The following is a 25238-nucleotide window of genomic DNA, read 5'->3' on the forward strand; positions in this document are numbered from 1 at the left end:
AAATCAAAGCGCAGATCCACAGCTGGTCCTCCATTGGCATGGTACTAGATTCTTACGGGATAGCCTAGATCATACCCCTATGTTCCATACTCGTACTACATAGCAGTTCCTCTAGGGAGATGTAAAATGATTCGTTCATTCATTAATCGGTATCAAATCAACAACCAATGTCGATCCAGCTCAACAAGGCCAGCCGTCCACGGATTCTCCGTTCCCGAGACCTTAAGGCGCTCCCAATACTTCCTCAGAATATCAGCGGCACTTATAACATTTAGACACTTCGTAAGATCCCAAACGCTTCTCAGCGAGTCAGTAACAAAATCCTGCTGTCCCCGCTCGAGGCAATGGAGCCCGGCGACAAACGTCGGCCAGAGGATGCACTTGAAGAATGTGTTTTCGCCTTTGAGCGCGTCGATGGTTCCAAGTAGTTGCGAGAGCAGCGTCTGGGTTTCTCTAGTCTCAAGATGCGTCCCTGTGCTTGCAAGAACTTCTCGGCCGTAAAGCAGCGCGGCTGTTTTATATGCTTGCGACAATAGGTAGAGATTGGTCGTCTCTGTTGTAGAGGAAGTGCTTGAGGTGTGGAATTGTGACGCCCATTTGAGCGAGTCGAACGTTTCAGTTAGCTCGAGCATCGTGAGTGTGTCTTGGATATGCGTGTCGATGGAGGGTTCATTGTATGGTGGTGATTCTGATAGAAGCTGTCGTTGGTTCGAGAAGAATTGAATGGATCGCAATATGAACTCGGGACATCCGAGAAAGCTTCGGACGACAGACTCTTGGCCTTCGATCACCTCACCGCTAGAGAAATCTTCGAGTCGAGAGTTGGGGTGCGACAATGCGGAACCTAATGTATCGATTCTATTGCCATTAGTAAAGTAATAGAAGAATGCATCAAGAATCAGTCAGCTAATCGACATACATGGAATATTGCCTAGCAATAAACATCCGTACGTCTTGCGCCATTTCACCAGAGGACTTTGTATGCCCGGGCGATGCTGGTTGGATAAGCGACTGGGAAAATTCACCCAGACCTCTCGCCCCCTTGAGATGGAAGTTCCACCCATCCAGTCCAGACTCGAGGAGCTCGACAAAGATGAGCAGCAAGATGGTTGCTAGAGTCATGTCCAATTTACACGTCTCCGGGATATCAAGTTGCGCCTTGAGGCTGGCTATAGCCTGCGATTTGGACCGTAATGCTTCTAACTCGGCGTTCCTAGATTGAGGAGTGGCAGCTTCGCCGGCCTGGTCAAATGACTGGCTCGCATTGGCGATGTGTCGTGCCGATAGCGCAGATATTGCTTTGAGCAGGGGGCTATCATTGAGGGCGTACGGAAGCAAACTGCGAAAAGGGTTATTGTCGCTATCATGCAAGATGTACAATTTGCAGATCTGACCACTATCTGGACTCTTATCAGCACACCCGCAAGCTAAATTGTCTACCCCCTCAAGCCAATAATACTCACAATAATCGACATAAAACCTCGTACCCCAGTGCAGGACTTGCACGCGCGGATCCAGCAGCGTGAATGCTAAAGGACCTGCCGGAAATCTTGGAGGGCTACTCGCAGTACTGGGCGGACTAGTCCTTGCTCTCAAAACAGTCTCCTCAGCATACAGCTTATACTGCACAAACGAGCGTCCGCCCTCAGAGCCCGGCGATGTTGCGCCATACGTCTGCCCTCGCATCTTTCCCCGGATTGCGACGCCATTGACCCATCGCAGCGGCTTCTTCTCGACGCACTCGAGACCCGCTTTCTCGCATTTTAGACAGGGGATGCGCGAGGCGTCGCAGCGGATTGTGCGGCTACGGCATGTCCAGCATGCTTTCGGCATGTGGATTGTTGATTGATCGGATAAGCGGTATCGTTCTGACACATCGTGTGGTGGTGAGTTGGAGTGTAGGCCTTGGAGAGGGGTGATCAAGTCGGCGCGGGTTATCGATCTTCCTATCTCCTCTCTCAAGGGACCAATCATATGTCGTGGATCCATATATGCCCTCAGTTTCCTCTATGTGCAAAGCAAGTGTTATTGCGCTGGCTGCATACTATCCATGAGTAGAATCCCACATACAATCTTCAAGAAGCGAGCCCTACTTGTTAGTTAAATTGCTAGCCACCCCCTCCAACCCGACCCTGCTTACTCCCACTCCCTCATAAGTGTATTCTCCTCGATCTGTTTATCAAACTCCACAATATGCGTCGAATGGCACCACGGCTTAAGCGCCTCCTCCTTTCGAATCGTCCTCGAAAAGAACCCGCACCACCCCAACCTCACATGCAGCCCATTAACCCACGCCCTCGTCTCCGCATGCACAACCTCGCCAAACCCTTCAATCAGCGGATGCACACCCGTATTATCATACAGCGTCGCCAGCTGAATCAACTGCCCGAGAAAGGTGATCGTGCCCTCAACGCCCATATCCTGGTGTCGGATGATGGCCTCGGCGACGGCTTCGGATTGGTCGAGTGGCGCGCCGAATTCTTGTAGGATCCGCAGGGCTTTTATCCCCCCGTAGAGGTCGAAGGACATGCGGGTTGCGGTGAGGTTTTCGGGTGCCGTGCCGAGGTCGTGCAGGAGACAGGTGAGGGCCCAGGTTACGGGGTTGAGGCCTGCGGCTTGGGCGGGGAATTGTTGGGTAGCGATGGCCATTCCTACATACACTGGTTACTGATGCGAACGAATATATGCAGCTCAGGACAGGGATCGTCTGGTACCAAAGTAGTATACTCTCATGGAATGGTTGAAAGTCTGAGGATCAAGTACAGTTTGGGCGTATTGCACGGTCTTGTCGACGACGGGGTCTTCAGCGGGGAACTTGATCTCCTCGATGGAGATGGGTTTCGGTTCGTTGATGAAGGGCCTGTTGACAAAGATGGCACCGGCATCCACAGGGACGGCGGTCCAGCCGTTAGCTCCGACCTCGTGGTTACACATGCTGTTTTCGAGTAGATAGAACAAGTCAGCAGAGAGAGGATAACACTTTATCTTCTCATTTCGGCTGATCTGGGTGCGGACCAGGGGTCTCTAAATAGTAGAGCCGGGAGAGAAATATTGATGATTCATGATGATCTCAAAGAAGCCTCCTATGCATGAACCACACTCCAGCCAGCCAGGCTATTATCCAAATTAGGAAGTTAGTCTAGGTGGGCCTGCGACAATATTTGATGATGGGCCAGGGACCTCGGATGTTCTAGAGGGTCAAGGGTCCACTGCAGAGCGAGGAGTGTCTGGAATAGGAAGTTAAATCTGGCGGGCCCTCATGCCGACGGCCAAGGCCAATGAGAACTCAGGGCGGTAGTAAGATGGACCCGTGGTGAGCCAGGTACGCCAATGACATCATAAGTTACATGCTGCACGTCCTGTTACTCCATGAATTTTTGAAACGATCGACTCGGCTTTTCAGGGGCGAGACGGGTATCTACAGTATTCTTGTGGCCCGACGCGGGAATCGCCTTGGTTAGGTTATTGACCGGGGTTTGATAGCGGCATGACTCGTACGATTCCCCATTTCACTATAGCGTTTGTAATTCAAATCACTTCTCGACTCCGGTGAAAATAATAGGCTAGAACTCCCAAGGAATAAGCTACAGCCATGCCACTTGGCTTTTCACGATTTACGCTTAATAAGTAGGGCTGCGCTAACGCCAAGCCGTCTACGTAATAGCCTACTATGAGCTACACAGTCTGCAAAGAAGTTCGTATAAAGACCTTCCTGGTTTTGGTGTTGACTACTGGATCATCACCTTTAGCCACACATCACTTCCGACTAAAGACAGCTTCGCACTTCAAGATTTGTTTATTCTGACATATTCCGCATTATCCACAAGCTCCCTTCCAGCATGACTGCCCAGCAAGCCAGCGCCATCCGAATTCCTCGAACGCCCCAAGTGGTGTATAATGACTCTAGTCAGCGTTGCGGCCTTCCTTAGGTATAAAATTCTCAACGTCCGTATGCAAAATATCCTGCTAACGTCTTGTAGCCCCTTGCCTCGTCCATCCCCGCGCTAGGAATACAGTTGACGGCCAAGGGCTTCAATGCTACGTCGCAAATCCTGAATTCGTTCACTATCAGCGTTTGCGTCCGCGGTTTTGCTGTAAAGCCACCAAGCACAAGGCTACTATTCATTATACTAACAGCATTCAGCTCGGCCCCCTAATCCTCTCGCCCCTAAGCGAAGCGCATGGCCGCCAAATCATTCTAAACGGCGCCAACTTCTTCCACGCAGTCTGGCAACTCGCCGCCGCTTTCTCGCCCAACCTAGCCAGCCTCATTGTCTTCCGTTTCCTCGCCGGCGTCGGCGGCTCCGCATGTTTGACAATTGGCGGAGGTATCATCGCAGACCTCTTCCCGCTCGCCCAGCGCGGCAAGGCAAATGCCATGTTTACGGTTGGACCACTTCTTGGCCCCGTCGTCGGTCTAATTATTGGAGGGTTCATCGCGCAGCGGCCGGGCTGGCGATGGGTCTTTTGGGTTCTCTTCATCGCAACTGCGACAGTGGCGACTGTCAACCTTGTTTTTGGGCAGGAGACTAATCACGCTGTCCTGCTCCGTCACGCGCCCAGGTGCCGTGCATCGCTTGCTCACAGGCATAGCCCACCCCATGAAAATCGTCCTGGGCTCCCCAATCCTCCTCCTCCTAACCCTCTAGCTCTCCTTCATCTTCGGCCTGCTGTACCTCCTCTTCGCAACAATGACCGCCCTCTTCACGACCCAATACAGCTGGCCAATCGAATTCGCCGGACTCGCCTACCTCGGTCTTCGAATCGGGTTCATAATTGGAATCACCGTCGAAGCCAAAACCTCCGACGCAACCGTCGCCCGGCTGACGCATGCCAACAACGGCGTGTACGCGCCCGAAATGCGAGTCGCCAGCTGTGTCCTCGCTGCCCTATTCATCCCCATCTCGTTCTTTTGGTACGGGTGGATCGCGCACTCCACGACGCACTAGCATCGTTCCGATGATCGGCTTGGCGCCGTTCAGATTTGGAATGATTGGGATTTTCGCGCCGATCAAGACGTATTTCATTGACGTCTCCGGAGGCGCGGCTGCGGCGTCGGCGGTTGCGGGGCTGGTGGCTGTCCGCTGTCTCTTTGGGGCGTTTTTGCCCCTTGCTGGACCGAGGATGCATGAGGCGCTGGGATTGGGGTGAGGGAATTCGTTGCTTGGGCTCCTTGCTCTGGGGATGACGCCGGTTCCGGCGTTGGTTTGTAAGTATGGTGGGGGGTTGAGGGAGAGGTATCCTATTATCCTTTCGTAGAGCTCTTTCGGTGGGTTGTTGTTTTACTCATAGAGAGGATATCAACTGGAAGGGATAAACTGAGATAGAAGGTATAGAGCAGATGGATAGATAGACAAGCAGTGGTAGACACTTTACGATTCCTCCTTCAGTTCATAGAGCGTTCAAACCATCATGGAAAAAAACACCTTGCACGGACTAAGCTCAGCAGGTTCAAGGATCTGTCTTGAAGCCTTGTTAGACCTGCCGCAGACCAGGCAGACGGAAAGTTTGCTCACTGAAATTCCTTGAAAAATTGCCACCAGTGACGACTCATTCCCACATCGCAAAATACGTGCTATACTAATCCACGTGCTCTTTGAGGCCCCCAAGTATAGAACCACCTGTATCATTGCTAGCATTGGCCGACGGCCACTATTGTACTCGCACTATCTACTGCTAGGACGAAACTCAAATATGGGATATCAGCTTCACGTCGATTTTGAGTTGCTTGTCCGACTTCCAGTTGATGCATGTCGTGGGAAGAGATGGAGACCACTTCGCCCAGACAGTCACGGAGTCCCTTCCCAGAGTGAACCCATTAACTAATCTAGAAATGGTGCTCTTCACTACAAGGATCAATCTACAAGGGCTTCAAATGGTGGAGAACATATTTCATTCACCTTTAAGCATGGAGGACATGCCCTTCCCCTGTGGGTAGCAACTAAGCAACTAAGCAAGACTTTTCCCCAAAAACGAACTCCTGAAACAATGAATAAAAACAAGAAAGTGAAGGCCGAAGACGGCCATTTTCGGCAGCCGCTGAAAAAAGACACAACATTAGGCATCGAGAGATGTTAAGCAGCAAGAAAAAAGCAGGAGCAAAGAAAAGGAAAACGTTCAATCAGCTCATAGTCAAAGCAAGTCCATCCCGACAATCTCTCGCTGAACCTCTTCACTCAAAGGCAGTAGGTTGTTAGCAGCATCCACCTCATCCTCACTATCCTCCATTGTAGGTTTAGGCTTGGGCCTCTGAACCCTCCACTTCTTACACAGCCCAGGTAATCCAATCATATTGACCTCCGCACACCCCATCCCCTCACAGCAGTCCTCATGCCAGTAGCAACTCTGATGGAGCCTGCGACACTTTTTCGGTTTGCTGAAAAAGGGATCCAGATCCTTCTCATTTTCCCCATCTTTATTTGTTTGTTCGACGTTAACGGTGTTGACCGGAGCACCGGTCTCTTCGACATCGACGCAGATGCCCTGTGTTGCGTTTGCGGCGCTGAACGCGCAGCCGAGCCCGTTGGCTGGGTGGCCGCACTCGGCGTTGTTGGTGCAGGGTGAGCCGATGAGGTCGTCTTGGATGGAGGCGCGGTTCTTGTGGACGGGCGCTGCGGTTGTCACGCTGGCAATGGCGAGAACGGTTGCGGTTGTGAAGGTGATTTTTGAGAGGACATGCATGGTTGCGGTAGTGCTTGATGTTTGTTTGTGGGTGTTGCGTTGTGTGGCGTGGTAGATGCAAGTTGTGTGTTCGAAGGGTAGATATGGAGAGTAGGACAGATGGGTGGTGGGAAGAAGAAGGGAATGCGGAAGGAGGAGCAGCGGATGAGATATTTATGCCCATCAGCTGCGCCGGAAAAGTTAGACAATGAGTCAAGCGGCGACAACCTAGCAGAACTGTACAGCCTCTGAGATAGAGTTTCTATAGTACGCAACAATTCTGATCGGGCAGGCGAGGCAAAGTCTGACTGGGAGCCCTAATATAACCTTCCAGAAAAGGCTTAACTGTCATGCGGAAAAGGGGTCCAAGTGTACTTGCAACTACCAAGGCAGAGCGCGTCGTTGTCACCTTCGCATCCCTTTATTACTGCTATCACTCATATGGCGCCTAATCACCCTTCCATATGAAGAGCACGTAGTAACTCTGACACCCTGGTAGAAGTACGGGGATAGCATAGTTGGATACACTTTTCAGGACTTTGAACCAAGAATCCGGGGCCAAGGTCTGACCCATGGATTGACGGACTGTGGCGGAGCCGAGTTTCACCAGGAGGCATGAATGAGAGCTGGGAAGGCAAAGCCCAGACAGAATATGTCACACCACCGCCTTTAATGTGGCCATGATAGGAAGGTGATTATTGTGTGGCCTTGATTATCATACCCCGGGGTAGCCTCATGTGAAAGCCTGAAGGATAGCCGCATCGGGTATAAGAAAAGAGTAGGTGGCAAGACGGAATTATCTACATGGTGTCCACGAGTCTGCGAAGGTTATAGTTTTTAGGCCATGGCATAGTGGCGCAGTTTTCGGAGCTTGCATATGGCACGACTGGGCACGGGGGACAAGGATCGCGACAAGTCCCTTCCACCAGACGAGGAAGAGGATGGGGTTGGGAAGGGACTGAAGCAAGACCCCAAAGTAAATCGACAATTAGAACGGCCTTGCTTACTATTCGAGGCGAACTCAGCCGAGAATACACCCAGAGAACTTGCGTACCTTGGATCCATAACAAAACCATGCAGAAAAATTCTAATCTGACAAACTTAAAAGAATCAGAATAACTGCTTAGCGGCGTGCATCTGCTGGTACCCTATTTCGAATGCCAGTAGCCAAGTCGCCATCAAGAGAAACACGCAAGTCTCGCGGACGAGAAGACCCCAGGAAACGGCTCCAGGCTACTTTTTGTCCGATCCGCACTCGAAATAAGTTATTGACAAGGCCAACCTTTCTATCCACCGATCTGTTCCTTGCCCAGACTGAGATAGGTCCTGTTTCGGCATCAGTAGTTCAACGATCTGCCGATGCGGCATCTGATCTGCGCGGGGGAAACTCCGGCCCCCGCACGACGGAGACTGGGGCGGGAGGTTCCCGACCGACATATAACACAATTAGATCCCCAATATCCTCCGCCTAACCAGAAAAATAACAAAATAAACAGAAAAGGAACGGAAAGGAAAGACCCATATCCAGCCCGCATCATGATCTCCCAAGACCCCGAACCTACTTTCTGGAACGTCATCAACGGCCAAACTCGAGGGAGTCAGCAAACCCGTCGCGGAACGGACCCGAGGCTCGACCAACCGATTTGGCCCTGCCCAGTTGCTTCTACAACTGATCTAGATGACGCTGTCGCCGCTGCACAGACTGCCTTTCGGGGTTGGGCCGACACGGATATTGCGCGTCGCCAAAAAGTATTGCTGGATCTTGCAGATATGTTATGCGGGGAAACGGAGCTGATGTCGGGCATTATCTGTAAAGAGACGGGGAAATCTGTGAGAGACCGAGCAGGGTCGCAACCTGTTCCTCTGTTTGACAATAGTGTTTGCTAACCTGTCCAGAGGTTTATGGGGGAGTTGGAGGTAGAGCACTCAATAAACTTCTTGAGGTTCAACGGTGAGTCCACCACCGCAGCCTCGGAGTGAATAACTGGGAACCAGGCGACGCTAACTTTACGAGCAGCCAGCCAGTCCCTCCCAGAGGAGACTCTACACGAGGATGATTCGATGAAGATCATAAGTACCCATGTCCCAATCGGTGTCGTGGCAGCCATCTGCCCCTGGAATTTCCCACTCGTCCTCGCAACAGCCAAGATCGCAGCCGCCCTAGTCACTGGAAACTGCATCATCGTGAAGCCCTCCCCCTTCACACCGTATAGCACTTTAAAGTTCGCCGAGCTTGCCGCGAGACTCCTTCCGCCAGGTGTCTTCCAGGCATTGAACGGCGAAAACGAACTCGGCGAGCGAATGACCCTCCACCCAGGCATCGACAAAATAAGCTTCACGGGATCAACCAAAACGGGCCAGAGGATCATGGAGAACGCAGCGAAAACGCTAAAGAAAGTCACCCTCGAGCTCGGTGGTAATGACGCGACCATCGTCTTTCCCGACGTTGTTGTTGGAAAGGTTGCCGCGCAGGTGGCTGTCGGCTGCTTCTTTAACGCGGGGCAGATGTGTGTTGCGACGAAGCGCGTATATGTCCATGAGGATATCTACGAGGAGTTCAGGGCGAGTATGGTGAACGCCGTGCGGGGTCTTATGGCAGCGCCGGACTCAGAGAGTGTGCTGGGCCCGCTGCAGAATAGGATGCAGCATGCGGTGGTTCAGAAGTTTCTTGCGGATAGTAGGGAGCTATTGCATGACTTTGCGCTTGGGGAGGACCAGTCTTCGCTTTCGGGGCTCTTTATTAACCCCACCATCATCGATAGGCCACCGGACGATGCTGCCTTGGTTCAGGAGGAGCAGTTTGGTAGGACGCCCCTTGTTGCTTCCCCCCTTTAATGAGATAGTAAAATGCTTACATCTCCACAGGACCAATAGTGCCTCTCCTATCATGGAAGACCGAGGAAGACGTCCTGCGAAGGGTCAACAACACAGAGAGCGGACTGGGCGCGTGTGTCTGGTCAATGGATAGAGAGAAAGCGGAGCGATTCGGACGCAGGCTCGAAGTGGGATCTCTCTGGATCAACAGTTTTGAAAAGCCTCATCCTGCGGGCTACTTTTCAGGCCACAAGAAGAGTGGGATTGGCGGGGAATGGGGGAGGCAGGGGTTGCTTTCGTACTGCAATACGCAGACTATTCATGTTTATAAATCGTGATAGCACAGGGAATGTGCCTTTGGTTACACCTGGATCCACTAGTATTCTTGGTGGGGTGTGCATGTCTCTTTTGATTGAACCAAGCAAGGAGGTGGGGGGGTCAGCAAACCCCCGTCCTCATGCGGTCCCCAATTACAGCGCCCCTTTGTAGATCCCCTTCCTCGCCTGCCAGCTCCGCAACCTCTTCCCATACACATACACCGGCAGCGCAAGAATAGACAGAAAGCATGAAGTCGCTCCAAGCACATACATCATCTCAGCGGGTCCCTTATCAGCAACCCAATTGTTGGCAAAGTCGCTTAACCCGTAAAATAAAAAGTTCTACCAAGATATGTTAACGCAAGGGATGTGGCACACTGGGAAGAGCGCATACGACTGACCTTGAACACCATATTCATGATAAAAATCTCATTGGCCTGGGACTTGAACGCGTCAAGCCCATACGAGAGGGTCGAGAAGATGCCGATGAGCACACCGAACATCATAACGCCCTGCAAAAAGGCACAGAGCAAGGCATTCGCCCCGATGGACATTGTGTACCCAAACAGGAACATGCCGACTGTGCAAGCGACTCCCGCGATGGGCATGAAGATGAGACGGAACTCGGGCTCGCTGGAGAGACACAACGATTGTCAGTAGAAGACCCCCGGTTTTGGTGCTATCGTGGACAAAATGGGGTGAAACGTACTATATCCCACCGTTCAATCTCCCCATATACTTGATCAGACGGTCACTGAAGCAAGCTACTACAATGGAGCCCAACATCCCGCCAATGAACGGCCCTGCGCCGAGGTACCCAATCTGCGCAGCATCATAGTACCATGGAGCGCCCGAGAAGACACCGGAGAGAATGATTGCAGAGCCGACGTACCAGCTGTTCAGCAGGCCCGATGTGAGGATTGAGTAGCAGGCGGCTGGATTTAGTAATGCCAAAAGGGGACCAATAAAGAACTTGTAGACTCCTTCGTGAGAGTAAACGCCGTTGAAGACTGCGAGTTCCTGGAGGAATGTTTTCTTGGGTTGGGTGCTGGTTGGAGCAGACGATAAGTCGGGAGAACCAGGCTCTGGGCAGACTTCCACATGCGAGGGGGCTTCTTTCTCCTTATCCCCAACCTGCGTGCTGTCTTGAGCGACATCAACTGCGGTTTCCATGTCACGAAGATAAGTCGTCTCAGGACAGAAGAGAAACATCGCCACGAACTGGATGACGAGAAAGACCTGGAAGAGGTGGAAGAGCCAATAATATCCGAGACTCGCATATACCTGGCCACAGATAATAGAGGACAGACTGGAAGCGGCGTTCAGGATAAAGTTGATGACACCAATCCGGAGGCCTCGTTGATGCACGAAATAGGTGTCGCCAACCGAGGCGATGATCAGCGACTCGAACGCGCTGGTAGAAAATCCTTGAATAATACGAGCAGCGAGGAGGTACTGGAAGTTCATTTTCGCCTCTCCAACGGCAGTTCCGATGATTGCGAGCAGTGTCGAGACCAGGTATACGGGGCGCTTCCCGTACTTCCGAGAGGCAGCACAGGCGAAGGGACCAGCGCATCCGGCGGCTAGGAGGTTATACCCCGAGGCCAGAACAACGTCTGTCAGTGGGACATTGAGTTCCGCTGCAATGGGGAAGTACGAAGCATTCAGGAGTGGTCCCTGAGCAGAGGGAGTTTAGTGGAAAGTCCTCAATGCTCCTTTCGGGGAAAGTGACATACATTCGTCCCAGCATTCAACATTGCTCCAAGACAGAGAACGACGATGTTGAGCTCTTTCTTCCAATCTGGCCAGTTCAGGGGGTCGTTGACGTCGTCACTTGGCTGCGGTGACAGGACCGTATTTCCAGCTCCACGGCGAAGATTTGGCTGCTCGCTTTCTGGTCCAGCGGCAGAATCATCCAGGAGAACGGTCCCAGGCACGTCGGCCAGATGAGAATCTATTGCTGATCAGCATACTAGTAACGGTTAGGCTTGTACACTACGCACCTGGCAGAACACCGAGTCCCATATTGACAAAAAGTAATTATGTAACGAAATGTAGGGTATAGGGACGATTTAGCGAAATAAGATTGCTCGTGCAGCGCTTGCGGCTCCGACTTCCCCGCTTAATGGGCGATCTTTATATCCTTGTGGTTTAGAGGAAAAGCCCGGGGTCCCCCATAAAAACGATTAAAATGTACACGAAACCGGGGAGGAACACGTTGTCTGGTATTCGGCTGCTATGTCCAGACCAATGACGCACGGCGAGGCAGGAATGAAGTTTCTTCCCCGCATGGGTGGGTATGGGGTCCTGGCCCGGGGTTGCGGGGCCGTTTGGGCTTGTGGGGGCAGCGTGGCCATAGCCACGGCTATCATAAGGTGTTCCCAGAGGGGCAGATTTAGACGAAGGCTTCGACTATGGTGGTAGAAACGGGTTCAATGATGATGCTTAAACATGTGCCTCGGAGGGTGGCAAAAACTTCGTTTCGGCTCTCATATCGAAACAGTGCAGCAAGATATCCAAGTTCAAGTACCGTCTCGGCTCTCAAGCAGCGTTCTCATTAACCACGCTTATCCCATTGTCAATCAGCTCCTAGCCATGGATTTCGACTGCGGATCGCGACATGCGCTGCCTACCTGTTAACATGCTCCAGAAAGAATCCAAACAAGACCAGACGGTATTGTGAAGCCCCATCGCTGTTTTCGTTCTCCAACCAGACGTTTGGAAAGGTTAGTAGTCCTGGAACATAAGCTCCATTCATGCCATATGTGTGTATATCTGCCGTTTTGTGTATAATCTCCCGCGTACACCTGGGACTACCTGGTTGCGCGTAGATAAAAAGCAATACGGAAGAGATTCCGCATGTAAAACTGGACAAAAGAAGGGATGAATGATGATGACTAGACTCGAACATATTCCAAGCGGGGCGTCAGGCCATGCGATATTCTCTATCTGATATAGCAGAGGCGAACCAATGTGCCCAGAAAACAAGGCCTGGATGTGGATGGCGTCAGGATGCGCCTGATCACCCTCGAATCAAGATTCTTTCAGATTTGCAGCAAGATGGGCTCAGAAATGCGAAAGAAACTGCGTAACCATGCATCTGCATTGCCCACTACTCTGCCGGCGACACTGAGACAGGTCTGCTAGCGTCTGCCAAACCTACTAAACTAAGAGACCCCGCTGATATCATCTATTCCTCAATATGTATTTGGCTGAGCTTTGTAGAACCTGTGGAGCATCTGAAGTGTTGAGGTACCCACTGCCCTCGTAATGGCGCATGGAGGCGGGGGGTTCACCGGCAATGTGGGTATTTTCCGGCTGCGGGGAATACATCCTTCTCCCCGGTCCTTGCGAACCTACGTATGATTAGGCTATGCCATAGTCTGATTCTCTGTTCCAGAGGTGGTACGCATTACCCCGCAATTCGATCGATAATGATCAATCGGATAAGGCCACACCCCCACAAGCATACCCTTGATTTCTATCAGAGCGGGCCCATCTGATCGGAGGTCGACAACTTATTCAATCGGAGTTCGTACTAACCTTGGAGTGCGGGGTGCGGAGTTGCAACATTCTTCCTTCCCAGATATTTTATCATGTTGTTCAGGGATAGCGGCTACACGATAGCATATAAGAAGGCACAGCCTCTCTGGTATGGGGTCACTCGTTATTCAACTTCCTGATGTATATTGTTTTCCAAGCCGTCAAGTTACCTTCGCTATGGCATTATCGGAAGTCTTAGGTTCCCTCTGGGCATGCAGAGGACTCGCTACTGCACTGTTTGGCGCTTACTGGGTCTTCTGGATTGCATATGCCCGCACCTTTCATCCCTATGCCAGATACCCGGGTCCATTCCTGGCATCGATATCTCGCCTGTGGATAGTGATGGAGATTTTCCAAGGGCGAGCGCACCGGACGCAGGCCGAACTCCACAAGAAATACGGTATGTTCCTCATTTAGGTCAGCCGGGCGGGCAGGCTGAATACGAACTGTGTGGATTTACGCCTCAAACGCCAGACATACTGAGAGATGAGCTGGTAGGTCCAATCATACGCATTGCCCCGAACGAAGTGGCCATTTCGGATCCCGCATCTATCAAGGAGATCTACTCGATCAATTCCGGATTCACAAAGGTGACCGTTACCGACGACTAGTCGCCATAAACAGCGCAGCTGTGCTAATCCTATCTGACAGACGGACTTCTATACGCCCTGGAGAGCTTCCTTTGGTAGGTGGATGTGAATACCTAACACAATCATATTTTCTCGAGCTGAGCTGATATGCTTCTGCTATCTAGCTCGTTTCCCCGACCATTTCACATCAACAGACGAAAAGCTGCACGGACAACGAAGGAAAATCGTAAACAACATCTACTCCATGAGCAGCATTGTGAAGTCCGAGCCCTTAATAGACACATGCACCGAGCTCTTCATGACAAGAATGGGAGTATTCTCCAAGCAACGCCAGCTCGTCGATCTTGCTACATGGGTACAGTGGTACGCCTTTGATGTGATCGGCGAGCTCTACTTTAGCTCGATGTTCGGATTCATGGCACAGTGCAGTGATGTTCATGACTACATTGGTTCATTGGATACTCTCCTCCCTGTCTTATGCGCTGCGAGTGTGATGCCTACGTACGTGCGGGCCCCCTTCCTCGCCTCTGGTTTACTGCTTCGCTCGGTGCGGAAGGCGCTTAAGGCGCTGGGGAGTATCGAGGACGCTGCGGCAAGCTGTGTTCGAGAAAGGCTACAGTCAGAGGGGAAACCAGATGGTGCAAGGGAAGACATCCTCGGCAAATTGCTCGGCATCCATGACAGCAAGGGTGATCAGCACAATTTCAACCTGACAGACGTGCAAACCGAAGTATTCAGTGGACTGTGGGTGGTATCAATATCCTGTTTCCATCTCAACACTTTAGCTTTCAGCATAGACTAATCACGTGTCATATGATCCAGCTTCGCCGGAAGTGACACCACAGCCGCGGCCCTCTCCTCCATCATCTACCACCTCATGGCCAACCCACACGCCTACGCTAAGCTCAGAGGCGAGATAGACGAAGCATCAGCCGCTGGAAAGCTCAGTTACCCACGTATAAAATACGCCGAAGCAACCCAACTACCCTACCTCGTCGCATGCTGCAAGGAGGGGATGCGCATGCACCCTAGCGTGGGGCTAACGCTGCCGAGGATTGTTCCGTCGGGGGGATGCCAGATTGCAGGGCAGTGGTTTCCTGGCGGTCTACGTGTTGGTATTAATGCCTCTGTCGTCCATCTCGATGAGACCATATTTGGTGAGGATGCAAACGAGTATAACCCTGATCGATGGTTCCGCGAGGACGCGGTCAAAATGGATAGATATATGTTTCAGGTACGTGCTGTCCTCATGAGCCATCGTATCAGTCAAGATACCTTACATTCCACTTTGAATGCTCTATCCCCAAGGGGGCTAACTTACGTTATTCGTCGATAGTTCGGCGGAGGTTCGCGTACATGCATCGGTAAGAATGTAAGCTTCCATCTGCTTCCCAAATATCCTTTCGAGTCGGGTGAAAGTCTCTAACGAATCAGGTAGATTTCACTATGCGAGATCCATAAGTTGGTTCCGGAGCTTCTCCGGTCGTATGACCTAGAGATGGCCAGCCCTGAGAAGGGGTTTCGAACGATGAATCATTGGTTTAACAAGCCTCTGCCCTTATATGTTCACATTAGGAAGCGTGGATCTAGTGGAAGTGTTTGAATTCGATAGCCTCTATGTGAAGGTATTTTGTCGTGCTCTTCTCAGTTGGAATGCTATCAGTCAATCCGAGGGAATGGGTCAATACTGCGTACTCCGCCGCACGACGTTTTAAACGGAATGCTAGTGGTATTTATCAAAAGTCCCTGAATCCGAGGTGAACAAAAACTACAAACATCCATTACAATCCTCAACTCCCGTGTCCTATAATGAGAAGCAGTCTATATCCCACCCCCAGCCACCATCCACCCCATCAGCGCAAGCCACCCTCCAGCAACAGCAATGGTCAAAACAATCGCCCCAGCCCGATCCCCAGTGGTAATCGTCGGCAACTCCCCCGCCCCCTCACTCTTATCCGCCGTCCCCGCCGACGGGTCACTTGAACTATTCCCGCCCGTCGTCGAGGTAACCGGCGCCGAGACATTGTCCTGCATAATAAGCACAGAAGATATCACATCCGTTGCAATAATCTGCTCCTCCATGCCAACCCACCCATCCCACTTAGACTCGTACCACCGCACGCCGCAGGTGTTGTTGCTCATCCCGCTGCATGATTTGGCCGCGGCCTCTGCGGAGCCTTGGAGTTTTGTGAGGATTGTGTCGTACGTGCTGGGCACGAGGAGGGCTGTGAAGCCGAGCCAGCCGGAGACGAGTCCGCGGAAGAGGATCTCGTTGTTGTTGCAGGCTTCGTTGGGCTCGCAGATTTCTTGCATGATGTTGCCGCCGTATGTTGTGGGGAAGAAGCCGTCGATTAGGGCGCCGAGCAGGCCGTCCACGGCCGTCTTCCAGGTTGCCTTTTCAGTCTGCTCGAATATATTAGCAAGGTTCATTTGGCTACGGTATCGGGTGGGTGCATTGAAGGCTAGGAGGGGAAGAGGTGGGCGGACATACGTAGTTATACATATACGCAGCCCCCGCAAGAAAAGCCCCATAATTATACGTCCACTGCGTATTCCCCTGCGTCGAGCACCCATCCTCGATATTCGTCGAGTCCGCCACATTCCACGTCTCATTGTTCAGCAGCGGCGAGGACACGCACCAGTCCCACACTGTATTTGCCCACTCAGCGTACGTCGAGTTATCCGTGTACCGCGCCAACCGCGCAGCAAGTTGAAACAGTCCTGCATTCGAAATCGTGTTCTTCATGGTGTATCCAGCTTCATAGTTGTAGATCTGCCACCGAAGGCCCCCGCCACAGTTCTCCGTGTCCCATCGCTCGACCTGCGTGTTGAAGACGCCCTGCGCGAGGGCGAGCCAGGAATATCCGCCGCTTACGTCGGGCAGTTTGATTTCGGCGGCCGTCATGGCTGCGAGGCCCCAGAAGACTTGGTCGTCGTTTCCCTACACCACCTCAACATTGATTAGCGGGATTCAACGCGTATGCGCGCAGCATTCCTCAATCGCGGATGGGGTGACACGGACAATCCAACTGCTATAATTCGACGGCATGTAATCGCCATTCCCCGCCTGCCACTGCATCCCATGGCGCACCTGCGGATTATACGTGTCATCGCCCGTATAGTGCCAGTAGAGCAGCAGACTGGTAAACAGCGCCGCGCCCTCCCACCACTTATCCGGGAATGCGCCGGGGATCTGGCCGGTTTCGTTACCGGAGTACCATGTCATCGACCCGTAGGCGGTCTTGCTGGCGGCGGATTTTATCGACTCTGTTGGTGATAGGGTTGAGTGTTAGGGGTGTATTCGTCAAGTTCAGGGGCGGATCGTACCAACATCTGTGATGTCGATGTCTATTGCCTTGACCGCGATGGAGAGACATAGTGATAGGAGCACGAGGGCTCTGTGTATGCTTGTGGTTGATCTCAGTAGATGCATGGTTGGAGGCTGGTGCGGAGAACTCCAGGTGAAGATCCAGAAGATCGTAGTCGATCAGCTGGGAGGAAACAGAGACAACAAAACATAAATCAAAAGAAAAGATCGCAGGCAGTCGCGTTCCTGTCCCACTTTCGAGCGCTAGACGCTGGTACGCGTCAGCGTCGACGCCGTCCAAGTCAAGCCATGGACTATGAGAGGACTAGCGAGCTTGAGGCGACGAAGCGTTTTGGTTTTGAAATTAGGCTCTCTTGGCGCAGTGCTTGTGTGGAAAGCAAGATCAATGATAAAAGCCACGGTGGGGACTCAGCCGCGCACCAGAATTTTTTCAGGGTGGGGCGTCGTGCGTTGCTGTTTCATCGCCACGAGCTTCAAGATTGAGGTGTGGACTGTAATTCATTGGCTATGGGTGCTGATTTCGGGTGGTCTTGGACATCAAGGCTGATATTTGATGCAGTGACTGCGTGCGTTCCCATCCTCGCGTGGCTTTGATTTCGTGGGTTGGGGCTAAATATAGCCAGCTCGTCATGTGGGGATACGGAAATGACTTTTTCCATTTGTGAGCACAAGCTACGTACGCAGCCCCTTTTCTCAGTTGCTGGAAAGACTCATACCAAGCAGAGCACGTTTCTACACCCGCCGGGTAGTGGAATATGGGGCTGCCATCGCCCTACCAAAAGCTACCTTCTTTCTGGTCACAAATACTCCCCTTCAAAGTGCCGGCATTGCAATACGTACGATCGGCCGATGGATCGTCGTCTGAGAGGCTTGAGCCAAGCATAAACAAGCTTATACTATTGTTATAGACACTCTTTCTCTCAACAAGGGCGAGATAATATTTACTTTGTACTCTTCAAGCCCTTATACTCTGGCAACTCCCACCGCTTGACCGGCTGATCGCTCAGGAACGCTTCAAATAAATCCAGCCTCAAGCATGATACAAGCCACATCACCCAGTACAGTATCCTGATGGTAAATGGGGACCACTTTATGTTATCAAACACACTCGGATCCCCAACGCCTTTCTGTACCTGGTCCATAAACGGTCGGAACTTGTCATCGTAAGCCTGGAATGCCGGCGTATAGGACGCTTTCGCCGTCTCTTCCCCTCTTTCTTGACATGAACTATATCCACAATGTCTCTCAATCTCTCCCGCCAGGATGTAAGCACCAACAATAGCGCTAGACGTACCCATGCCTGTACTCGCAGAAGGACAGTACGCCGCATCCCCGAGTAGCACCACACACCCCTTATGCCATGAGTCCAGCCTGACGAGACCCTGGGACTCGCAGTGAAAGTCTTCTGCTTCCATGAGGGCCTCGGCGATTTCATCTGCCTGCCACCCCGCGCCGCGAAAGACGTCGGCAAAGACCTTCTTTTCCTCACCCACATCTCCCCTCCGGACAGTCTTCAGCCTTTCTCCAACGCTCTTTCCTGTCAAGTAAACTTGAATTCTCTGGGGATCGTGTCTCCGCGTCAGGATAAATCGCCCTCCAGGCGCAATGTACGTCGTGGCGGTGTACTCCTCTCCGTCCTTCATTGGTCGCGGCATCGTAAAGTACGCTGTGTATTCATCCAGCGGATGAAAAGGGTCCCCGACGCTGGAACCAAGCATCATCTCCCTCGTGCGCGACCTCTGCCCGTCCGCGCCGACGAGAATATCAAAGTGGCCACTCTCCCCATTCGTGAATCGAACGTCCAGCCCAGCAGCCGACCCGTTCTCCGCAACCCTCTCAACCGACGTCCCAAAGATATACTTGGCCTTATCCTTCGTCGCATCATACAGAATCCGACAGAAATCACCTCGCATGATCTCCCATTCACTCGTGAATCCCTGCTGCACCCCATCTTTTGATTTCCGCGCAGGGAAGTAGGCCCGCCTCCTCCCTTCACTGTCAACAACCTGCATCCCCAGCTCCGGAACAGCCTTGGAGCGAAACGCGCTTTCAAGACCCATGCGCTTCAGGACTTCAATGCCGTGACCTCGTAAATCGACCTGTAGACCGCTTGCTCTGAGATGCGGGAACCGTTCGAGGACGGTTACCTCGTGGCCGAGTTTCGACAGCCAGAAGGCAAGGGCGTTTCCCGCGATTCCAGCGCCGGAGATGAGGACTTTTATTCTGGGAATCTGTCTTGTCATGTCACGTAGCGATTGAATGGAGAATGGCTATGGCCAAGTACTATATCCGGTATGGCCACTGGACCAGTTGGGTCGGGCAGGTACAACCAGAAGCTGGGAATGAAGGGAACCGCTGAGGGTGCGGGGCGAGGCCAGGGCAGGCCGTTCTTTTTATTCTTTCGACCCTCGTAAAGTCCGATTATACCGACGACGGATTATAGAACTGGGGCGGGCCTCCGAAAGGCGCTAAGCTTACTTGCTGGCTTAATGAGCCTGTCTCGAACCAGGTAATCTATATATTTACTAACAAATGGTCAAAATGGTTTGTTTCTTAGCCCAGTGTATGAGCGCTGTAGTAGCTTGAAGCTACAACCATGCCAAACTACCACAAACATTCATCGTCGTCGTAAAGTCTGCGCTTCTCTAAGCAGTCGCCCCACCCTCTATCAGGAGCTCAGCAACCCCCGGTTTCTCCTCAGTCCACTTCTCGACAATCTCCTCGATATCATCCATATCACCACCGAAGAAACGCAACATCCACTGTTTATCTTCAGTTTCAATATCCGCCTTGGCAGCCTGCAGCGCGCTAGCATAATACGATCCCTCATACTTTGCATTAACATCCGCTCCAGCCTCAATCAGATATTCCACGCACTCCTTCTGCCCAAACGCCGCAGCAGCGATAAGCGGACTGCCATATCGTTTCCCGGGGGTTTTGGGATTGACGTCAACCCCCAGGTCACGGATGTATTCGACGGTTCCCTCTCCCCAGGTGAACGCTGCGACCATAGCGAGTGGGTTGGGGAAGTCGTTGTTTTCAAGGGCCATGTTGACGTCGACGCCCTTGTCAACGAGAAGCTGGATCTTTTCGAACTGGCGACCCCACACGGTTGCTGCGAACGGACTGCCAAACAGGCCGTGCTTGAGGAGCATGTTGATGTTCGCTCCCGCTTCCACGAGATATGGGAAGACCTCGACATCTCCGTAATCGCGTCCTGCGCCGCCGGCTGCGAGTGCACATCCAAAGTCTCCGTGCCCGAGTTCCATGTTTATATCAGCTCCTGCCTCGATGAGAGCTTTGATGATATCCACATCGATGGACTCGTACGCGGCTGTTGCGAGGGCGCTGCCGAACCTGCCCCTCGTGAAAGGCGTGTTGGGGTCCGCACCTGCCGCCAACAAACAGCGGACCACTTCAGGGCCTCCTTCTGCACAGCCAACTGCAAGTGCGTTCTCAAAGTCCCCAGTCAGAAGTGGCAAGTTCGGATCTGCGCCGGCTGCTAGTAGAAACTCGACCGCCTCGAGATGAGATGAGCTCGTGGAAGCGACGGCAAGGGGGCTGCGGAACGTCCCCGATGTGAACCGGGCATTGACGTCTGCCCCAGACTTAACCAGAAACCTTGCGATGCTAATGTCTCTAAGGCCTACCGCGTGCCCGAGAGCGTCGCCCTTGTTGACGTCAGCCTTGGCCTTTTCCACGAGATATCTGACACTCGCGAGCTCCCCGTTCCTGACTTTGACGTTCAGCGCGGTCAGCCCATATTCGCTCTCATTGTTCACATCGGCGCCTGCATCGAGGAGGAGCTTCATCATTGAAGTGCCTTCATTGTTAGCGGCTGTCCCGAGCGCGGAGCCAGATAGCGATCGAGGGAGTGGTGCGTGGATGTCCGCCCCAGCTTTTTGGATTAGATACTTGGTCGTGTCCAGACTGCCACTTTCAAGAGCTGCTTGCAATGTGCTGCCGTACATGCCCTCGCCTTCCGGATGAGTCATGTTTACGTCGGCGCCGGCCTTGACGAGGTATTTGACGAGCTCGGTGTGTCCCTGGGACGCCGCTGCAACAAGAGCTGAACCGTCGTACCAACCCTGGCACCGAGCGTTCACGTCGAAACCCCTATCAAGCAACCATTTGCAGATTTGAATTGAGCCACCTCGGGCAGCGAGGGCAAGAAGGTGGTGGCCATTCTCGTTCACGCGAGAAACATCAATCCTGGCATCCTGCCACCAGTCGGCGAGAATGGTGTCAAATGAAAAACGACACATGGCGAAAATTGCAGCTTGCACCGGAGCCAGTTCAGGGAGGACCTCGCGTAGCCCCTCGCTCCCGAAATGGGTTTCCAAACAGTAATCGAAGCCGGTTCTAGTCCAGAAGTGGTCGAAGTCGAGTGAGGTCTGCTTATGCCATCTCCGATATTGCAAGCTGCTTTCATCGGGCGATCCAAGGAATTCCTTTAACAGGCAGTTCAGTTCCGATACATCGGTGTCATTGGCTCTCTGAACATGCAGGGGCCAACAGTGCCTCATGTAGACGTGGAAGGGGTGCATTTTGCCAAAGCTATCATCAGTCTCGGGCGGCGGTACCTCTTCTGCGTCAGAATCTCCAGCCTCCTCCGGATCGGACTCGAGCTCCAGGTCGTGATCCTCATACGAGCGGACGAAGTATGACAGTGAGACGGTCGCAGCGTCTAAATGTGCCTGAGGGATGGACACGCGTTTCTCCGATTCCAAGTATTCCTGGACTGACAGATGAGGGAAGCGCCAGACCTTCAACTGGTTATCAACGGTAAGGAAGCCGTTGCAAAGCGACAGCAGTCCTGCCTGATCCAACATCTCATCCACCGGAGACATCCCTCCGTTGGGATGCATACGGACAGCAGATAACATCTCGGACGTAGTCAAGGGCTTGAATGCGACGGCTGCCCAGTGAAGAGCACGTACTGCAAGAATCCGATCGTTATCCTCCAGGCTCTTGATCTGATCCCAGACCTCGTCGTAGGAGTCCTTTAGGGAGGCTGGAAGCTTGTTGAGGCGATCGCGGACACTGGGCGCAGATTGACATTTTGAGAGCTGATGGACCTGAAGGACAGCCCACTGGAACATGCCCTGTGCGCGCTCAAGGAGCTTGGCCATGATCTCCTCCTTCATGCGCTTTAGCACGGCGACCTTTTTCGATACCTTGTCAAGCTCTATGTCGAGGTACTTTCTAATATCGTCCTGGTTATCGCCAGCCTGAATGCCGATATTTGGACTGCCTTCCAGCTCAGACGCAATGGCTGGATCCGGTCTGCTGGAGATGAAGATCTTGACTGGTTTCTCAGAGTCCTGAATAAACGAGTTCAATGCCTCGATCAACTCGTCGCGAGTATCCGACTCACACTCGTCCAGGGCGTCAATCACAAGCGTGGACTTGGCGTAGATATTCAACGAGGCGAGTATTTGCTCCTTGCACTGCTGAAAGCGGAAGTTGGTTCCTTTCTCACGCGCCTCTTTGACTGCGTCGCGAAGCTTGATCTGGACAGACTCGGGGCTATTTGCGTTGGTCGACAGTTGTCGCACAAAACTCTGCAGGATTGACTGTGGCTGCGCCCGTGACTCGTCGCCCTTGCGACAGTAGAAGAAAGCAAACCCTTCGTTCTTGGTCGCGACTTGGGCTCGAATCTGATCAATGACAGCTGATGTCAGGTATGTCTTACCGGTACCAGGCGAGCCCTGCAGCCAGAACAGGAGCGATGAGTTTTTCGTCTCCCACTTCCTGAAATCCTCGTGCGTGAGGAGCCAATCGCCTGTGCCGGGCGTCCTATCTTCGCTCACACCGTCATGATGTTTGCCAAACGGGACAGGTGAAATCCATTCCAGCATTTCGATACGGTCGCTTTCGTTCATATGCGCGAGGAGATGAGCGACACCCTCATCGATACGAACGATCGGATCGTTGAATGTCTTTAGCATATCGATCATCGTGTTGTCTGCATCGGAGCTGCGCTGGACTTCGCAGGCTTGCACGTCGAGAAGAAGCTCCTCTTCGTCCTCCTTGAGGCCGGATAATTGACCCTGGAATTTACCTGGGTTCACAATTGCTTCGATGGTGCGTCTCGCAGTGTTCGAATCCAGTAGCTTCCCCGAGTCGGCGAGAAGCTCCAGCGAGGTTGTGTAAATCTTGAGCAACGCGCCTTCGAGCTGTTTCTGTATCGATTGCATCTCAACTCCAGGCTCTGTTGGCAGATAGACCTGCTCGTACACCTGACCGCGACTGGTAATGCGGACGATCCGTTCGGTCGTGGCGAGCAAGGCGCACATTTGCTCGCTCTCGTTAACAGGAATCTATCTCGTCAGCTCATTCTCCCCTGCACAGCTACTCCACCTCGCAAGAGCACCCACCTTCATTAGCGACTTGATCAGATCCCACGGCAAGCTCGCCTGCGGGGGTGCGAATTGAATCGCAATATCGCCAGCCTTCTCCAACCATCCCACAATGCTCGTCGTGTAGTCGCGGAACACAATTTCCTTGCCGCCAACATTCAGCTTCCAGAACTTCCTCTCACATTCCTCTTGCTTTTCGTTGACGGCGTCGATCAGCTCGGTTATGTTGGATGCGACATTTGCGGACTTGGGCTTGTCGAAGCCGAGGTCTCTCAGGATTTTCTGCTTGTCTTCGGACAGACTGTCGAAGGCTTGTTGCCAGCGGTCGACGATTGGGGGTTTCCCCTCTGGCTCAGAATCGGGCAGCGGTTCTGGTTCCTTTTCGGGCGACGGCTCTTGAGAGCTTGTCTTCTCTACCGATGACGGGACCTTGGCCACCGATGGTCTGGTGGTTGTGGATGCAGGTTGCGCAACATTGTTTGGCTTGGGACGAGCGACCTGAAGAGCAGGAGAAGGAGTTGAGCTGTTAATCGACGGTCGGGGGAAGAAACCAAAGAGGACGGACTCACCACGTCGTGCCCGTTGGCGCCTGCCTCCTTCTCCCCGCTCTTACTCTTAAAACACCCAAAACACGACATTGCGGCGCTGTGTAACCCACTAGTAGCGTCTAGCGAGGAAAATAAAATAAAGTGAAAGCACTGGAGGATTTTGTCGAAAAAAAAAAAGCTGCTGCCCCCGCAGCTGAGCTCAACCTCGATAGATCCCAGCCTCCCCGTTCTCGTCATCGTGCATTTCCTCCGCCCGCCGATCGCCCACGTTCGGGAAGTGATGCGCCTCGACAGGAGATCTGCCCCAGTGTCTCGACCTATCGCACAGTCAGACTCGCTTTTCGCGATCATATTTGCCGAGAACGAGATGAACATGTTCCCCACTCGATGCGCTGGACCCATATCGCGAGGGGTTCATGCGTGTTGATCTTTGTCAGTGACGTTGGGGGTGGTGGCGTTACTCTGAGCGACAATGATCCTCAGGACATTTGCCTGCCTGCTCCGCAACGGATCTTGTCCTTCATTGCAATAAGGGGCCCTCTTAGCGCCCGTAGTAGCCTCGAGTTGAATTATCTGATCAGTTTTGGCGTTTCTTTTGTCTGCGGAGATATATACTTTGGGCCCCTGACCACCTCGGCCACCTTTTCGGGCCATCTAATGGTTCTCTCTAGTTTATGGAGTCATAGATCTATTAGAATAGTTACTCGGAGAATACGCTGAATAAGCCTGATCCTCGATTAGTGTGCCTTAGCGACCGCTCTCCTCAAATGGCGAATATCGTCTATCATTCAGCTCCTTGCAATCAGCTTTTGGGCACGGTGAAAACCCGCCTCGATTAAACCCTCTCGAGCAGCTTCAAAATCCCTGTCGAGGATCATGAGTTCGACCTCCTAATAATCAAGAAACCATGTTAGCACCAAATCAACACGTATTAGGAACAACCGTTGATTCACTTACCCGGAAGTTTGCATCGAACCCGAGTAGAGCGACTGCCGCAGCATCAACGGTACCAAGAGCCAGAAATGTGCCTTTCAGGGTTCTTACACCTTAGCCCTTATGCCTGTTATAAGTCATTG

The 25238-nt window shown here is 52.5% G+C and overlaps 10 protein-coding genes across 10 annotated transcripts; 3 read left to right on the forward strand and 7 right to left on the reverse strand.

The window, feature by feature from the left end:
• Positions 1-114: 114 nt before the first annotated feature.
• Positions 115-1897, reverse strand: BJX68DRAFT_120269 (Zn(II)2Cys6 transcription factor). The gene is made up of 3 exons (XM_071036108.1): positions 1464-1897; positions 920-1400; positions 115-858 (listed from the first exon to the last, which is right to left on the reverse strand). The coding sequence occupies exons 1-3, from the start codon at positions 1831-1833 to the stop codon at positions 153-155; spliced, it is 1557 nt and encodes a 518-aa protein (XP_070897578.1). The 5' UTR covers positions 1834-1897; the 3' UTR covers positions 115-152.
• Positions 1898-2136: 239 nt separating this feature from the next.
• BJX68DRAFT_276962 (putative cyanamide hydratase) lies at positions 2137-2934 on the reverse strand (the record flags this gene model as incomplete). Its single annotated transcript, XM_071048244.1, has 2 exons — positions 2137-2651; positions 2715-2934. 2 exons carry the CDS (start codon positions 2932-2934, stop codon positions 2137-2139), a joined length of 735 nt encoding a protein of 244 aa, XP_070897579.1.
• A 905-nt stretch (positions 2935-3839) lies between these two features.
• On the forward strand, positions 3840-5151 carry BJX68DRAFT_276963 (major facilitator superfamily domain-containing protein; the record flags this gene model as incomplete). The annotated part of the gene is made up of 5 exons (XM_071048245.1): positions 3840-3890; positions 3981-4094; positions 4145-4540; positions 4650-4915; positions 4950-5151. The coding sequence occupies 5 exons, from the start codon at positions 3840-3842 to the stop codon at positions 5149-5151; spliced, it is 1029 nt and encodes a 342-aa protein (XP_070897580.1).
• Positions 5152-5974: 823 nt separating this feature from the next.
• On the reverse strand, positions 5975-6778 carry BJX68DRAFT_240260 (uncharacterized protein). The gene has a single exon (XM_071040661.1). The coding sequence runs from the start codon at positions 6679-6681 to the stop codon at positions 6133-6135; it is 549 nt and encodes a 182-aa protein (XP_070897581.1). The 5' UTR covers positions 6682-6778; the 3' UTR covers positions 5975-6132.
• A 1376-nt stretch (positions 6779-8154) lies between these two features.
• Positions 8155-9812, forward strand: BJX68DRAFT_276964 (aldehyde dehydrogenase family protein; the record flags this gene model as incomplete). The annotated part of the gene is made up of 4 exons (XM_071048246.1): positions 8155-8490; positions 8557-8611; positions 8678-9463; positions 9526-9812. The coding sequence occupies exons 1-4, from the start codon at positions 8197-8199 to the stop codon at positions 9810-9812; spliced, it is 1422 nt and encodes a 473-aa protein (XP_070897582.1). The 5' UTR covers positions 8155-8196.
• Positions 9813-9944: 132 nt separating this feature from the next.
• BJX68DRAFT_268434 (major facilitator superfamily domain-containing protein) lies at positions 9945-11816 on the reverse strand (the record flags this gene model as incomplete). Its single annotated transcript, XM_071046098.1, has 5 exons — positions 9945-10133; positions 10193-10424; positions 10501-11468; positions 11528-11745; positions 11795-11816. 5 exons carry the CDS (start codon positions 11814-11816, stop codon positions 9945-9947), a joined length of 1629 nt encoding a protein of 542 aa, XP_070897583.1.
• Positions 11817-13511: 1695 nt separating this feature from the next.
• On the forward strand, positions 13512-15697 carry BJX68DRAFT_276966 (cytochrome P450; the record flags this gene model as incomplete). Its single annotated transcript, XM_071048247.1, has 7 exons — positions 13512-13734; positions 13833-13924; positions 13986-14019; positions 14089-14668; positions 14747-15158; positions 15261-15296; positions 15363-15697. 7 exons carry the CDS (start codon positions 13512-13514, stop codon positions 15525-15527), a joined length of 1542 nt encoding a protein of 513 aa, XP_070897584.1. The 3' UTR covers positions 15528-15697.
• A 48-nt stretch (positions 15698-15745) lies between these two features.
• BJX68DRAFT_268436 (glycoside hydrolase family 76 protein) lies at positions 15746-17357 on the reverse strand (the record flags this gene model as incomplete). Its single annotated transcript, XM_071046099.1, has 4 exons — positions 15746-16327; positions 16416-16865; positions 16947-17191; positions 17252-17357. The coding sequence occupies 4 exons, from the start codon at positions 17355-17357 to the stop codon at positions 15746-15748; spliced, it is 1383 nt and encodes a 460-aa protein (XP_070897585.1).
• Positions 17358-18193: 836 nt separating this feature from the next.
• BJX68DRAFT_276971 (FAD binding domain protein) lies at positions 18194-19600 on the reverse strand (the record flags this gene model as incomplete). The annotated part of the gene is made up of 1 exon (XM_071048248.1): positions 18194-19600. The coding sequence occupies exon 1, from the start codon at positions 19493-19495 to the stop codon at positions 18194-18196; it is 1302 nt and encodes a 433-aa protein (XP_070897586.1). The 5' UTR covers positions 19496-19600.
• A 174-nt stretch (positions 19601-19774) lies between these two features.
• BJX68DRAFT_120300 (ankyrin repeat-containing domain protein) lies at positions 19775-24295 on the reverse strand. Its single transcript, XM_071036109.1, has 3 exons — positions 24184-24295; positions 23633-24112; positions 19775-23575 (listed from the first exon to the last, which is right to left on the reverse strand). The coding sequence occupies exons 1-3, from the start codon at positions 24250-24252 to the stop codon at positions 19898-19900; spliced, it is 4227 nt and encodes a 1408-aa protein (XP_070897587.1). The 5' UTR covers positions 24253-24295; the 3' UTR covers positions 19775-19897.
• Positions 24296-25238: the final 943 nt, after the last annotated feature.

Source organism: Aspergillus pseudodeflectus (assembly GCF_044049435.1).
Source record: "Aspergillus pseudodeflectus strain CBS 756.74 chromosome Unknown BJX68scaffold_30, whole genome shotgun sequence".
Lineage (NCBI taxonomy): Eukaryota > Fungi > Ascomycota > Eurotiomycetes > Eurotiales > Aspergillaceae > Aspergillus > Aspergillus pseudodeflectus.